The sequence below is a fragment of the Manis javanica genome, chromosome 4 (assembly GCF_040802235.1).
Source record: "Manis javanica isolate MJ-LG chromosome 4, MJ_LKY, whole genome shotgun sequence".
NCBI classification, from domain to species: domain Eukaryota; kingdom Metazoa; phylum Chordata; class Mammalia; order Pholidota; family Manidae; genus Manis; species Manis javanica.
Window position 1 is genome coordinate 7,719,745 of NC_133159.1, and position 15,464 is coordinate 7,735,208.

Below are 15,464 nucleotides of genomic sequence, written 5' to 3' on the forward strand. Positions count from 1 at the left end.
CAGTGGGGGTAGAGAGAAGGGAAAGTTATTCCACTGATGGAAAGATACTTCAAGTTACTTTTTCTATTGGTGGTGGGTGATTGGGTGGAGAAAGGCGATGGGAGAACTTCTGGAAGGATGTAGTATTGATAAAAAGAGGGGTCAAACTTGGCGTTGTACCTGGCACACAGTCAGAAGTCACGTTTTTCTTAGTGTTGTTTCTGTTAGAGATGGGCCTTGAAGTATAGGAATGACTTAGAGGTATGGAGATACGGGAATGCAGGCAGGGTTACAGCCTGGGCCAGTCTTCAGGCACAACAGGGGAGAGCAGTGAAAGCAGCAGTAGGTGAGTTTGAGCCAAAATGGGAAGTGTGCACAGGGCAGCAGATGGGGCCAGAGGTCAGGAGGGGCAAATGTTGGAGGGTCTTGGATGCCTGAAACTTGGTTAAGTTAGCTTAAAATGGAAGCCAGGGAGGATCCCCTATCTTTTGGTCGGCACAGTGAAATACCCAGCAGGTCACTGGGTACTCAGAAGTGCTGACGTTCTGATTGCAGCAAAAAACGTGTGTTTTCTTATAATAAATCTTTACCTAATGTAGCTTGGCTTTATTCTTTACCAGATTGCAGTGGAGGTCACTGAGTCATTTGTGGAATATATCAAAACCAAACCAATAGTATTTGAAGTCTTTGGGCATTATCAGCAACACCCACTTCATCTACAAGGACAGGAGCCTAACAGGTTTGGACCAAATAAAGAAAAATTTTTGTTGTTGATAATGTTGTTATTGTCATTGCTGGAAAGGAAGAAATCTTTTGAGAAATTAAGATAACTGATAATAACAGTTGTATATATTATCCTGTATTTTATATATTATTCTCTTTAGAAACTTCACCACCCTTTTTCTAAGCCACCTAATCACTAATTGTAGGTAGAGCAATTTAAATTTTGCCCAGGTGATCTTGAGTATCATCTTTTGTAGAAAGACACTTTGAATAGGATAGAAAGTTGAAGTGATAGGATATAACATGAAAATTGTATATACATAAAGTCTAAGTGGAGACATCATATTTGGTGAGAGCAATGATGAGGACTTTTGGATGATGGCAGAGTGTCATTGTTAACAGAGAAATTTTCTTATTAACTCCAACTTACGAGGAGACTGTTACTAAATCTTAGCCTCAGTTTTACAGTGTGGAATTACATCTGGTATCTATTATGCCAGAGTTGAAAGTACCATCAGTTTCTAACGGGGATTTAAACCTGCCATTAATATCAACATGGGACTCTTTTTAGTCCTTCTGAAGAACTCTGTCTCCCCCCCTCTGCAGCCCACCTCAGCCGTCCCGACGATTCTTCCCTCCGCCCATGCCTCTGTCCAAGCCAGGTGAGTGCCAGCTGCGCTCTTTGCTTGATGTTCTCCATGTGAATACATCTCTCATTCTGAATGAGTTTTCAGATAAAAATCACATTCAAATTCCTGCTCCACTTCTCTGTATCCTTCACGTATCCCTGTATCTAGCAGGAACTAGAATTCTTGGCTCCTGGTTTTAAGATAAGAAATAATGGGCTCTATTCCTGCCATTTCTCTGGTCTTCTTATTGCAGATTTTGGTAAGCTCCCTGTTCCTAAATCTCTCTGCTTTGTATGTAATTCCCTGTAACTGTCAGGTGACTGGGCATTTCTTTGCATATTAAATTTTTGCTGCGTGTTCATTTATCTCGTTTTGGTTTTTCTTTGTTTTCATCCTTTTTCCTCATTACCCACTTGCCACATTCCCACCCTGTGCTCATTTTCCATCTCTCGGCTCCTCATCTCCATCCTGCCTTCAGACCATGAGAGAAAGATTGAACTGATTCGGTTTTTCATATCTGACTATTTGAATGTGCATGTGTTGAACACGGTTTCTGAGCATGCCAAGATGCTCGCATCCTCCGCTGTTGCTACCTTCCAGGATGGGGCTGATACACTGCCACCTTTTCTCTTTCTGCCAGTTCCCAGCTGCCAGAGTGAGAGGGTACCTAAACGAGATGGTTAGTAGCTAAATTAGCTCTGCATTAGACGTAGAACCATCCCCGGGGCTTGTCATAAAGACTGTCTCTCTACGTATGAAACCCTGATGTTTCTGCTTGCTGCTTGAGCTGAAAGTAGTTCAGCACATTATCAGGATCTTACCACATTTCCTTCAGAGAGACTGAGGAGGCACCTCTCTATTTGTGCCTCGTTCATACCACTCTAGGGAGAAGAGGTTCCTTATATTTGTCCATTTAGATTCTTTGCATTAGTGTTTTAATTTTAAAGATTTAACAAAACCAGACGCATTAAAACCACCACCATCACCACCCATCTACTAGTAAAAAATATTTAAATGGGTGGTGATGGTGGTGGTTTTAAAGCATCTGGTTTTGCTTTCTGACCCTCATGTGACTGCCAAGAATCAGTAAACCTATTTTTTTTTTACTAGCATCACGTGGAATTCAGCTGGGGTGAATAATGCTGATAGGCTACATATTTGAATAGTGCTGTATGATTCATGAAGACCCTTTAGATATGTTGTGTCAGTGGATTCTCACAACACATTTTGAGATAGCAGGCTATTATGTTGTCCATTTTACAGATGAGGAGAGTCTCCCAGAGGTTACGTGACTCAACCAAAGTCACAGAGCTAGTTAGTGGTTGAGCAATTATTAGATCCCAAGTCACTGGACTCTCCAATGTTCTCAGATTCTGCACAAAGAACTCTTATATTGCCATATTTTAGAATCTCTAGTGTTTTTAAATGCCCACAATGTGGAATCTGAAATTTTTGGAAATACTGGGTTTTTGGCTAATTTATTTAATCAGTATGGTTAAGAATATGGAATTTAAGTCTGAAGAAACTGTATAACATAAGATCACTTATAGAATGCCATATTTACATACCAGACCAGTGGTTCCCAAACTTACCTGAACCTTGGAATCACCAACGGGTTTCAAACCTCTGAGAGGACTAGGTCCCACCACTAGAGATTGTGATCTAATTGGCCTCGGCTTTGCTCTCTTTAAGGTCCCCAGATGACTCTCATGGGCAGGGAGCTCTGGGAACCACCAGGTTGGAAGTGGGTCTTCACTCCCCCGCCACCAGCTTTGACAGGGCCCTGTGAAGTGTTAGGTTCTACGCACAGTGTCTCTCCCACGTGGTTACCGTGGTCTGTATGCCACAACACGTGAGAGTCTAAGGAAGGCTTCTTGATGGTTTTGTGAGCACATTTACTCTGGACAAAACCTGGTTTCTCATCGTGGGATACAATTTGTTGAGAGGAAGGGAGATACTGACTCTCCATTTTCCTTGCCCTCTGAATTTAGAGGTTCTATTGTAGTTGATGGTGAAGTTTCTCTGGCTCTTCTGCATTGAAATCTGTCCCCCAACTCTTGCTACCTTTCCCGAATGTGTGCCTGAAGACTGACGTTAGAGAAGCTTATACACTTACTAGGTAATGCCAGATTCTGACATTTTAAAAATGTTTAAAAGTTCCAGCTACAAAGTTGAACACCATGAGCAAAACCAGCCTTGGCCAGAGCATGAGCAGATATGATCTTCTGGTTTGGTTTGAAATCAGTGAACTGGAGCCTACAGGAGAGTAAGTCCAACTTTCTAAATGTTTTAATAAGGCAAAGTTTTTCAAAATTAAGAAATGTAATTTTGAGCGTCTCTTCCTGTATTCAGGTTCGTTGAATCATTGTCTCTATCAAATGCCAGTTTTGAATTTTGGTAGTCTTGGTATTATCCTTTGAGTCAGATGTTTGTCAGAGAACTGGCTGTCCAGTATAATAATTTGCCTTCTTGTTGGCCACATCAAGATATTGGAAGCTGGCACTTTGTTATGAAGGAAGAAAACCTAAATTTTAGTGGATTTTGTCAGCAGCAGAGCAGGAGTTAGAAGCATATTGCACATAAAATAATCAAGAACCATCTTAATAATCTCAGTGAAGAAATTGGGAGCACAATGTTTCTTTAGACCAGAGTTCCTCCACCTCAGCACTATGATAATTCTTCGTGGGAGACTGGCTGTCCTACACATTATAGGACATTTAGTAGCATCCCTGGCCTCTATCCACAGGATGCCAGTAGCAATCAAACATTTTCAGTGTGACAATCAAAAATTTTCTTCAGACATTCCCAAATGTCCCGTAGTGGGAAAAATCATACTCAGTTGAGGACTATTATCCTAGATCCAAGTGATCAACATCAGCTTACCTTCTCTGGATGAACTGTCTTAGAGTAAGTGGTGAATGTAATTATTGTTTACAGTTGTCTCTAAGATGCTTTTGGAAAAACACAAATAAAAGAGATCCCAGTCCTAAAACAGAGGCAAGAGGCTGTATTGGTTAATGTAAAGGATGGGGGATAAATAATTATCCTGATCATCCTCTATTTACAATGCTGAGTGCCGCCATCATGATCATCTCCATAAAACATTCATTGAGTTCCTCCTATGTGTGAGGTATGGCCCTGTTGATCCTGTACGAAGTTGGCAGTAGTGACATTGCTCTAAGAAATTTGACTTTCCATAGACAGATCTATAATGTGATTATGACTTGCATTATAAGGGAGATATAATTACAGTAATAGTTTCTACTGAGTTAATTGTTTTCTGATTCTTAAAAAACTATCTAGAATATGAAATTATCTCTTACCTCATGACACTTGCTATTGCAGTTATATATGATTTATGGAATATCTGTAAGGCAGGGGGCTGGGATGGAGCCAGAAAATGTCACTGTTCTTTGAGCACATCAGCCTAGTAAGATTGATGAGACATACAGACATGTGAAACTTTTACTAAATACATGTAATTATGTGCTTAAAGGCCCAAGTAGTACAACGACATGGGATCAGAGTTTAAAAAAACAGAGACTACTGGGGGCTATAGCAACCAGGGAAGACCTTGCAGATGAAATAGTACTTGGCACAAGCATCTACCCAACTTCTTCCTCTTGCATTTCTATTTTTGTAGGTATATCCCAGCTGTGGTTGACCATACAGCCGGCTTGCCCTGCCAGGGGACATTTTTGCTTCACCAGGTACTAATAAGGGAGCAAAAGAAGGCCTAGGAGGGAGCACAAAAAAATAGTTCAGAATAAGGAACATAACTCTTTCTGTTTCTCTGCCTTTCATCTCCATTTGGAGCATCCCCGGCCTCTACCCACAGACATGGCCGGATATACCCAAAGGGGATTTAGAGGTGGAGAGCATTGTCTTTCCTTTTTTTTTCTCTGTTTTTTAATGTTTCCTTCATTTTCTGTTTGTTTTCTCAGACTTTGACTTACATATACCCTTGTTTTTTTCTTTTTTATTAAGGTATCATTGATATACACTCTTACGAAGGTTTCACAAGAAAAACAACGTGGTTATTACATTCACCCTTATTATCAAGTCCCCCCCATACCCCACTGCAGTCACTGTCCATCAGCGTAGTAAGATGCCACAGAGTCCCTGTTTGTCTTTGAGCTACACTCTCTTCCCCGTGACCCCACACACACCATGTGCACCAATCATGATACCCCACATCCCCTTCTCCCTCCCTCCCCACCCACCTTCCCACACACATACCCTTTCGTAACCACTAGTCCCTTCTTGGAATCTGTGAGTCTGCTGCTATTTTGTTCCTTCAGCTCTGCTTCGTTTTTAAACTCCACAAATGAGGGAAATCATTTGGTACTTGTCTTTATCTGCCTGGCTTACTTCACTGAGCGTAATACCCTGTAGCTCCTTCCATGTTGTTGCAAATGGTAGGATTTGTTTCTTTCTTATGACTGAATAGTATTCTTATGGCTGAATGTGTATATACCACTTCTTCTTTATCCATTCATCTGCTGACAAACACTTAGGTTGCTATATACCCTTGTTTTTATGTATATTTTAGAAGAGCTACTTTGAAAAAGAGTTTGTTTCATTCAGTCACTGTAATTTGTGAGCTCCTGTTATTTTATACAATTTTCATTTTTGTTGTATACAGTTTTCATGTTTGGAAGCTCTGCTTTCACAGCCAAAAGTTCTTAATAGAGAGAGAGGATGAAAGTTTCCATGGACTAAAAATGTGGCCATGAAATGTAGGCCTCCCTTTGATAAATCAAATGTAAATTCACTCAGTGCTCAAAAATGCTTATGACCCAGGTGGGTATAGGAGCTGGGGATCTCATACCCTGGGACATATGATCTGGGCATCCGTTCTTAAAGCCTTATCAGAACCTGGCTCTTCCTCAGTCTGGGGACCTGTGTCCCTTTGTTTAGAATAACAGTGTGGACAGCATTTCCCTTCTTTCTATACCTCTCCTTCCTGCCCGACTCCACACCATACAGTCCAGATAACAGCCAACAAGAGGACATAATAGATTGTCCCAGCTAAACTGCAGCTCTGCTCCATTACCTAGGGCATCCAGCGAAGGATCACAGTGACCATTATCCATGAGAAGGGGAATGAGCTTCACTGGAAAGATGTTCGTGAGCTGGTGGTAGGTGAGTACATTGCATCAGCTGAGGACAGAGCCAGGCCTTTAGAGGTGCTGTTGTTCCCAGTTTCGAGCACAGGAAATGTGCAGAAGACTGTACTGGAGAACAGGGAGCACGGGGAACATGGAAGCATTGACTTTGAAACCACTCTTGTTCACAGCTCCCATTGTTAGGGGTATGCTGACCAACCCTTACCTTACTCAGGTGCCTTGGGGGTGGTTCCTTGCTAGGGGTGGTGAGAGCACAAACGAAGCCTCTGCTCGTCAGGAGCCAGCAGTTTAGTTGAGGAGACAGTGTGTATGTTTAAAGAAGTTCAGTGAGTAAGGGCCAAAATGAGGACGTGTGGGAAGCGCCTGTGCTAAGAGGGTCAGCAACAGAAGGGTCAGGGAGGGTCTGACCAGATTCAGGAGAAATCAGGGTTTTTGTTTGTTTATTTTGTTCTGTTTTACGCACACAGAGGCGTTCTGAGTAAGAGAGACAGGCATAGGTCTAATGTGCTAGTAGCTAGACACCCATGCGAGAGTGGAGAAATTAAACTCAGTGTAGCGAGAGGAGAAAATTGGCTAAATAGTAAAAGCATTAGAGTCGAATGTAGAGGTTCTGAACCTTTCATTACAATGAATCCCTTTGGTAATAGGGAAGCCTCAGAATTACGTTTTTAGATGTAGAAAATAAAGTACTTAGGATTGATTACAAAGGGAACTAATGATACTAAAATACAACTTTTAAAATACTAGACAAATTTATGATATAAGCTTCTTTATAGTAATGAAGTAAATAAGCACAGGGTCTAATTTCTATCATTTCAAAGTGGTGGTGGTGAATATCAGTATTTTACATTAGTATGACATGAAAACATCCGTGATTTCTAGTGGGGACAGTCCCAAGTACTGCTGATTCTCCTATGGTTTGTCCCCTCCCTTCATAATTGAAGGAGATAGCAGATTTCATTTAGGGGTTTGTGAAAAAATAGTTGCAATTTTTTGCCCCATTCAAGCTCACAGACCTCCTGAATTCCATGTATACATCCATTGAGTATCTGTGGACCAGAATAAGAACCCCTAGAACGGAGATTACACTCTCTCCTGTCTGAGGCAGTGGTTTTCAAGCTTTTTCAAAATTAATTTTTATATGGAACTCTTACACAAAACAGAAGAAATGCTTTCTGACCCAAGAGGGTGGGGTAGGGCGCAGAGGCAACAGGTAACTAAGATGTCTGATTTATGTGCTTTTTTTTCTTTTAACAAACATACAGTGCTTACTCTGTGACAGATGCTTTTCTGAGTGCTTTAAAAATATTAGTTTACTTGATGTAGCATAATAAATATATAACATATTATGACAATCACAATCATATAAGGGAAGAATTGTTATTCCCACTTCACAGAGGAGGAAACTGAGGTCAGAGAGGTTGAGCTCTATGCCCAGAGAGCAAAGCTAGCCAGTGTGGGAGCTGAGATTCGAACTGAGACAGTCCGGCTCCAGAAACTGTGCTCTGTGCCTCTGTGTGGTGCCGGATCCCTTAGTACTAATTGGAAAGCAGAGTTGTGGGAATTTGAACAAGAAAGTGATGTAGTTGAAGGCTGTGGCTTAAGAAGGTTCTGTAAGGTAAGTGTAGGATGGGTTGGAAAGGGGAGACAGGAGCAGCCAGGAGACCAGTTAAATGGCCACCACAGTGCTCCAGACAGGAAGGGGATGCCTTTTGGCACAGCACTGATACTGGAAATAAAAGTTGAGATGAATATGAGACTCTGAAACAAAATCAGTAAGGTTCATAACTGACTAAATGTGGGAAACAAAAGGAAGACAATGTGGAAAAGAATGGAAGACCATTGTAAGGTTTACCAGGCGACCTTTCCAGCACCTGAAGTCACACGAAGATTTAAAAGTCTATTTTTGGCTTAAATGAATTTGTTTTGTTTTTATATGTACCCATGTCTGAGTTTCTTTATTCTTTCTTTTAGGCCGGATTAGGAATAAGGCTGAGGTGGATGAAGCTGCAGTTGATGCCATCCTTTCCCTAAATATTATCTCTGCCAAGTACCTGAAGTCTTCCCACAACTCCAGCAGGTGGGGCGCCCTAAGGAGTGTGAGAGCCCTGGACAGGTTGATCAGTACACCGTTAGATTCCGTGTTCACTGATGACTCCTGTCCACATGAAGACGCCAACTCCCTTCTCACTTCAAAATCCCTGTTTCCTCCTCTGCCATCTGCTCTCTGAAAATAAGTGGAGCTGTGTGTGTGGATCAGTTACTCTTACAGAAGGAAAATGTTCTGTCCCATGTGGAGTTTGAGTAGATGTAACACAGGGAGAGGGAAAAAGCAGAAAAAGAAAACCTAGCACACTACCGGAGGGTGTAAAAGTACAAAGTAATTATTGCTAAGGCTAAATGTTTTTGTGAAGTGGTTGCTGTGGAGAGAGGTCTCTCTTGTCCTCCTTGTCATGGAAACGTGCCCTCCAGGGCCCAGTGAGCACTCTTGCGTTGAGTCTTTGCCAGCATAGGCTCGAGAATTTTCAGTATTTGCCTTTCATTTTCATTAATGTGTAAAGGTGTTCAGTTAATATAAACTCTTCTCACCAAGGTTGACTGCTATAAATAATGGATTTTATTTTTATTTTCAATATTAATTTCCCTAAAAATTCTCAAGTGGTGACAAACGGCATAAAGTATGTAGCTGGTGTACTTTCTTATGTTGGACTGGAAATAAATCTGTTGGGGCCTGCTTACCTCCCCAGGAAACAAGTTCTATCCCTGGGCACAGCGACGTCAGCTCTTCGCATAGTGTGAGCTGGGAAATGGCGAGGCTGTGTGTTCCGCTGGTGGCTTAGAATGCTGCCTTCACATTACAGGACTTCCCTATACTTCCTTCTGCTCCTGAAAAACTTGTTTATGTCTATGTTGGGAAGAGGGAGAAGAAAAATAAGACAGTAGGCAGATACAGCATTGACCGTTTGGGCCAGGATTAAGATTTTTCCCTTGTTTCCTGGTGTTACAGTTTTGTATAGGAAAGAGAAAAAAGGAAAAAAGGTCTGCTTGCTTTTTGCCTGTGGGAGGAGCTGGTGGGGCTAAAGGAAGGAAAAGAGAGAGAGAGAAAGGGGATGCGTCAGTGTGGGGAGAGCAAGGGGCAGAAAACAGGGTGCTTTGGCCTCCCTGGCCTGTGCCTGAGCACAATCCACAGCGCCACGATACCATTCCTCTGAAGTCAGCATTAATCCCAGATAGCATTCGCTCTTCTGCTGGACTTTTATAGCAGATATTCAACTGGCATTCACCACATTTTCTTAGCAACTATGAGAAATATCTTAAATTTCCCCAGAGTACTTAGCAAAAGTACACAGAGAAAGATGGTGTTGGATTGAAATGCTGGTTGTGTTAAACCTGCCTACATTTGAGTGAGCTTCAGAAGTCCTTTGATTAATGCGCAGCAGCAGGTCAGATGTTGTAAGAGCTGAATTTGGCTTTGTTAGAAGCAGCTTATCTTTCACAGTAGAAGCTTAAAGTTAATCAAAAAAGTTGGTTGAAGTCTAGAATAATGAACAGATACACACTTTAAACATTTTTGTTTTAGTTTAAACCACATAAAGTACATTAATTTGTCAAGCCCTTCTTATAGGCCCAAGGCCTTTTCTTTCACTGTAGGCTCATTGGACTTCTGATTGTCTTTCTTGCAAAACTATGCCCGCAATTAATCTATGATTTTCAGTTTGGTGGAGCAAGAACTAGAAACCTATGAAGAAAATCTAAATGCAAAATCCTTTAAGCTTTTTATCATTTATCTTTAAATTTTTATCATTTCCTCTTTCTTTTACAATGATTTCAACCAACCTTAATTTTATTATCTGTTTTTTAAACAACCCACCATTATCAGTCTTTTAAAAATGTTCAACTTAGTTTTCGCATTTAGTTTCACACTGAACAAAAATTCTTTCTGCCCTCAATGGTTCATTGATTTGCCTAGTATTTAACTAAATTAGATAATTAAAATGACGATTTCAATTGCATAAACAGGCTTGGGACCAAATACTAATGACACTTGATAAGCAGGTAGTAGCTCTTAGGAACAAATTGTCTAGGCATATAAGATATTTCTCTAGTTCAGAACTTTCAGTGAGAAATAGACATCAGTTTATATTTTAGGGACGTGGAAAGCATATACATTAATCTGGTAAGTTGCTAAAGGGAGTTTGGTTAAGAGAGCTTTTGTCCTATTTACCTAAGGCTTAACATTTAAAGGTGTGCTGACAGAATTCCAATTTGGGTGTTATGTATATGTATTAGAGGACTTTTCTGATAGGATTATGGAGTGACTGACAAGAGCTGTCACTCCTTTTCCCCAGTCCTATATTTATGTGACCTAACTGATTTGGTTTTCCCTTAACTTCACAGAAACTTCCTACCATTTCCAACTCAGTCATCTCCTCAAGGGACATTAATAGAGGTGGTCTCCAAACTCCCTTCCCTGCCCAGAATTTTCTTTGATTGAATGTTTCTGGAGAGGAAGCCATGTCATTGTAGACCCTCTATCAAAGTGTGTTTCTGTTAGTTGTCCATTTGAATTCACTTAGCCTAACAGCAAATTTGTCTTTTTGTATGTTTTTTTCTCCTCTGCTTTTCTCTCTTTTTCTTCCTCCTTTTTCTTTTGGCTGCACTAACAAAAGCTTTTTCTATGTTTTTGCAGGCTCTTTCTTGATAAGGATATTCCTAGGTATTTTCTGTTTGCTTTTTTGCACATAAAGATGCTAGCATTATGCTTTATGTCTTATGTTGCTTTGACTGCTATTTTAATTAGTGGCTTTTTCCCTCATGCAAACCTGAGCAGACCTAGTATAGAGCAAGACCTTATCTGCACCCTCTGCGCCATGGGTATTTCTGATGTGTGTACAATTTCACATATAGCTTCTTAGATGGTTTGTAGAGTTCTTAAGTATTTTCTCATTCCATTTATGTTTTATTCTTAGTCCCCTTCAGGGTTTCCTCTTCTGCGTTAGGAAATAGAATGTTGCCCCTCGTCTCATACAGCCCCTCCGGCTCTGTTTGTCCCTCTGTCGTCTCTCTGCCAAAAGCTTGCGAGGTTGGTTGTGCTGTTAGCTTTGTGTAGTCGTTCACTTTTTCCTCTATTTTGTCCTGTGCTGTAGTAGAGACCGATTTAACCATTGAGCCTATGAGAAATATTTTATTTAGTTTTAAACATTTCTCTTTTGTCCTGTCAGGGCTGCTTGTCTCCTCTGTTTATTTTCTTCTTTCAGATATGAAAAAATCCTGGTTTGGTTGTGAAGGAGGTCTTTCCCATCTCTCTCTTCATGTGATTTAGAGAAGAAAACTGAAAGAAGTGATACATGACAATACCTAAAATATTTTTTAAAAGAGTTACACATACACACATACATATGCTGTTGTTGTTCAGAACATATTGAGAAATCCATCTGGGATCATTTCCTCACCACCTTGGTAACCATACAGGAAAACATCTCAGGGCTGTTAGCCCTGTGCTAACTCTGAACTCTCTTGCCAGCTTGATTCAGTTGACATTGCTCGCCAGTCTTAGTGGTATTTCTTCCAGCTGCCTCTTAAGAATTGCCGCCTTTGCAGTTACTCCAAAAGAGTATGCTGCAGTAACTCCCAAGCACCAAATAAAACAAAAAAAGGAACTTTTCTTTTTCCCAGTAGAGAAAAATTTTAGTGGAGTCAGAAATTCCTGTATGTCAGCAAATTTCTAGTAAAATTTTCTCTTTAGGTTGAGTGAAAACCAGAAAACAGAAATCAAAGAGGCTTTCTTACACAAATTCAAAACATTTGCCTCATTTGAGAATCATGAAACCTAAATAGTGGCACAGGCAGGTGCTGAGTCATGGCTTGGAACTTAGTGAATCCAGAACTTGGGCAGCCGTGACAGCAGTTTCTGTCAAGTATCTCCAAAGTCATAAATGCTCTCCTCTGAAAAGGGGCCTTCATTTCACTGTAGCACAGGTGTATCCAGACCTTGTGGTATGACAGTTGGGCCCCATTCCAGGTGCTTCAGCAAATATAGGGACACAATAAAAGAGCAGTATCCTAATCAGGATGATGGAGCTCTTGATGGAGCGCTCAAGTGGTTTATGCTGAAGCAGTGGATATCACCAGCTAAATATGAGAGTTTGTCTTACACCAAGTTAAATGAAGACTTGATTGGAACGGGGCTTTGTGGGTGCATGAAGGGTTCTCTGCTGAGCCCAGTGAGCCCAAGAACCATGGAAAGGCTTCCGTCATCCTTCATTATGGTTGCTGTTTGAATCTCTTGGTTGCTTGTCCATCTTTGTCTTGTTAGTTGCTTTTATATTCCTTTGGTATCATTGTATAGAACTTTCTTGATGCACACATACTGTCTCAGAAGCTAAATGTTTGAGAGAGTGTCAAGTACTTCCAGAAGACAGGTCTAGAAGCAGCTACCAAGTAAAATGATTAGGCTTTGCACACTGGCCCTTGGAGGGTGAGGTGTGGTTAAGGAGTTCTTTTAGAGGTGTATTGATTTCTCATTTCTGGAGAAATAAGCATGGGAATGTGTTCAGAGGGAAGGTATGCCAGAGAAAATCTAGAATAGACAGCAATAGGTTACATTTTGGGAAGGAGGAATATGTGACAACAAAGTGTGTAGAAACTTTGTAGTTGAATCAGCTGGGGTGGTGTAGTCCATGTGCAGAGAGCAAGTGGTGATGGAAAAATTCACTTTGCAGGGGTAGCTGACCTTTCTTCCCTGACACTTGCTATGGGGGTCTGAGTTGGGAGACATGGTGTAGACTTGGGGGTTGATCTCTGACAGCCATGGAATCAATACAGTGCTTAGGTGAGACTTGCTGAATGGGGAGGTTTAATGCCAGTTAGGGTCTGTGGTGTTTTACCAGTAGGAAGGAAGATAATTAGAGCAACTTAAAAAAAACAGTTTATGGGTGTTCATTAAAACAAGCTTCTAGTTATTATTTAAATATCAGACTGATTTTCATATGGATTTTTTGAAAACTGCCAAACAGTAGTTGATTAGCTCTGATGTTAAAAATCATCCTCTTTTACTAAAACCTCCGCTAGGAATAGCCTCTTGTTCTTTTATTTAAAACAAGGCACCCTGTACTTAAATTCTTCTACCTGTTTCCTCCATTAATTCTCCCAGGTATGTCTGGGACATGTCTGAGGCTCAGCTGGATCGGTAGGAAGACTGAAGCGTGCAGGTCGTGGAGACTTTGCTTCCCACGTGCATTATCCACTCACAGAGGAACTTGCTAGTCTGTCTTCTTTCTAATAGCTTCTGTCCCTATCCACTTACCCTTTTCCTCTTGATCCCTTTCCTTGATTTCACTGTTGTTTTGTTTATAGGCAGATGAGAAGCAGACTTGTCCAAAAAAAAAACATAGCCAAGTAATGATGGGTGGGGGCAGGAGGATGGGCACCTGCCATCTCCTCGTAGGAGTTAAGGGTTCCACTCTGTCGCCAGATGTCCGTGCACTGGAAGTGGTGGGTGGTGCAGGATTCTGGAGCATCAGTGATGCAGGCAGTACCTGGGCTGTGGTGACTCCAGCTTCTTGTGGATGATTCCCTCTTGCCTTTCTGACCTTAGGACCTTCTACCGTTTTGAGGCCGTGTGGGATAGCTCCCTCCATAACTCCCTTCTTCTGAACCGAGTGACGCCCTATGGGGAAAAGATCTACATGACTTTGTCAGCCTACCTAGAGGTGAGGAGACCCAGAACTTGAGTTGCTATGGAGGCCAGCCCTAAACAGCGGGCAGGTTACAGTGGGAAATGGGGAGGAAAGATTCAACTGATGTTGTCCTCCTTTCTCCTTCCACATCCTTACGTTGCTTATTTTATTATACTTTGCTGACTGTTCTGGTTATATTAGGTTCTGTTCCTAATCTCTATTTAATCAAAAAGTCACATGACTTTTATTATAGCTTCAGCTTTAGTAATCTGATCGCCTGATCATTTTTCGCAGAGTGTATGATGTTAAGGAAACCTCACCTTTTGTTTTTGTAGTTGTGGACAGAGCCTAGTAGTGGTTAGTGGCATAGACCTGGGACTGGCCCACTGAGTTCAAACCCCTGTTCTGCCGCTGACCGCCTATATGTCCTTGCACAGTGGCTTTGCCTCTCTGTGCCACGATTTCCTCATAAACAGGTGAAATAATATGGTCTTTATCTCAGAAAGTTGTTGAGAGGTCATATGAAAGGATTTAGACAGTGTTTGGCACATTGTGAATATTAGCCATTATTACAGAAAAAAACTTAGAAAAACTTTTGAGAAAAATAAATGCATCTTCAAGGAATACCACCTTATCTTGCACCTATTACCCACTGAGTTGCTGTTGACATAACTGACAGAAGGTGAAATCCTCCAGCCCCCACATCTGGAACCAGCTTCCTGAGTGTGGGAGTCATAGAAGCTCTGTCTGCTTTCAGCTGGATCACTGCACCCAGCCAGCTGTGCTCACGAAGGACGTGTGCATGGTCTTCTACTCCCGGGATGCCAAGACCTCGCCGCCGCGCTCTCTGCGTAGCCTCTTTGGCAGCGGCTACTCGAAGTCACCAGACTCGTAAGTGTTTGAAACAAGTTCAGCTCCCGGTTAGTTTGCCCGGTAGTCAGCAGAGCCCTAGGTGTCTCTGGCTTGCTGTTTCAGGGTTAGTTGACAGCCTATAAACCATTCCGGTGACTGATAACCCGGAGTGCAGTGACTTGAATGTTGCCATTTAATAAAATATTGATGGATGAATGAGCTGATGAAGGAAGGAATACTGTGCTGTGAACACTTCCAAAACAATTTGCAAGCACTAAATTTCCTTTTAAATGTCATTATTTCTAGTAAATTAGATTTCGGTGGGGATTTTTTTCTTTTGAAGATTTTCTCATCTAAGATATGCAAAAATACATTAAGAATAACACAGTGAATAGCTGTACATTACCACCCACCTTAAAAATGAGTGTTATTACTATAATAGAAGGTTCAGTACCTCTTCCTAATCACACTTA

At 41.3% G+C, this 15,464-nt stretch overlaps 1 protein-coding gene across 11 annotated transcripts in view; it reads left to right on the plus strand.

Moving 5' to 3' along the window:
• The window catches only part of KIF1B (kinesin family member 1B), a 132,070-nt gene that overhangs the window by 103,762 nt on the left and 12,844 nt on the right, over positions 1-15,464 (plus strand). For all 11 annotated transcript variants that reach the window (XM_036999718.2, XM_036999731.2, XM_073233171.1 and 8 more), the window contains 8 exons: positions 600-718; positions 1,309-1,364; positions 3,489-3,597; positions 4,975-5,041; positions 6,392-6,476; positions 8,435-8,540; positions 14,058-14,172; positions 14,897-15,030. In XM_036999718.2, coding sequence (XP_036855613.2) covers positions 600-718; positions 1,309-1,364; positions 3,489-3,597; positions 4,975-5,041; positions 6,392-6,476; positions 8,435-8,540; positions 14,058-14,172; positions 14,897-15,030 — 791 coding nt within the window. The remainder of the gene's footprint in view (positions 1-599; positions 719-1,308; positions 1,365-3,488; positions 3,598-4,974; positions 5,042-6,391; positions 6,477-8,434; positions 8,541-14,057; positions 14,173-14,896; positions 15,031-15,464) is intronic.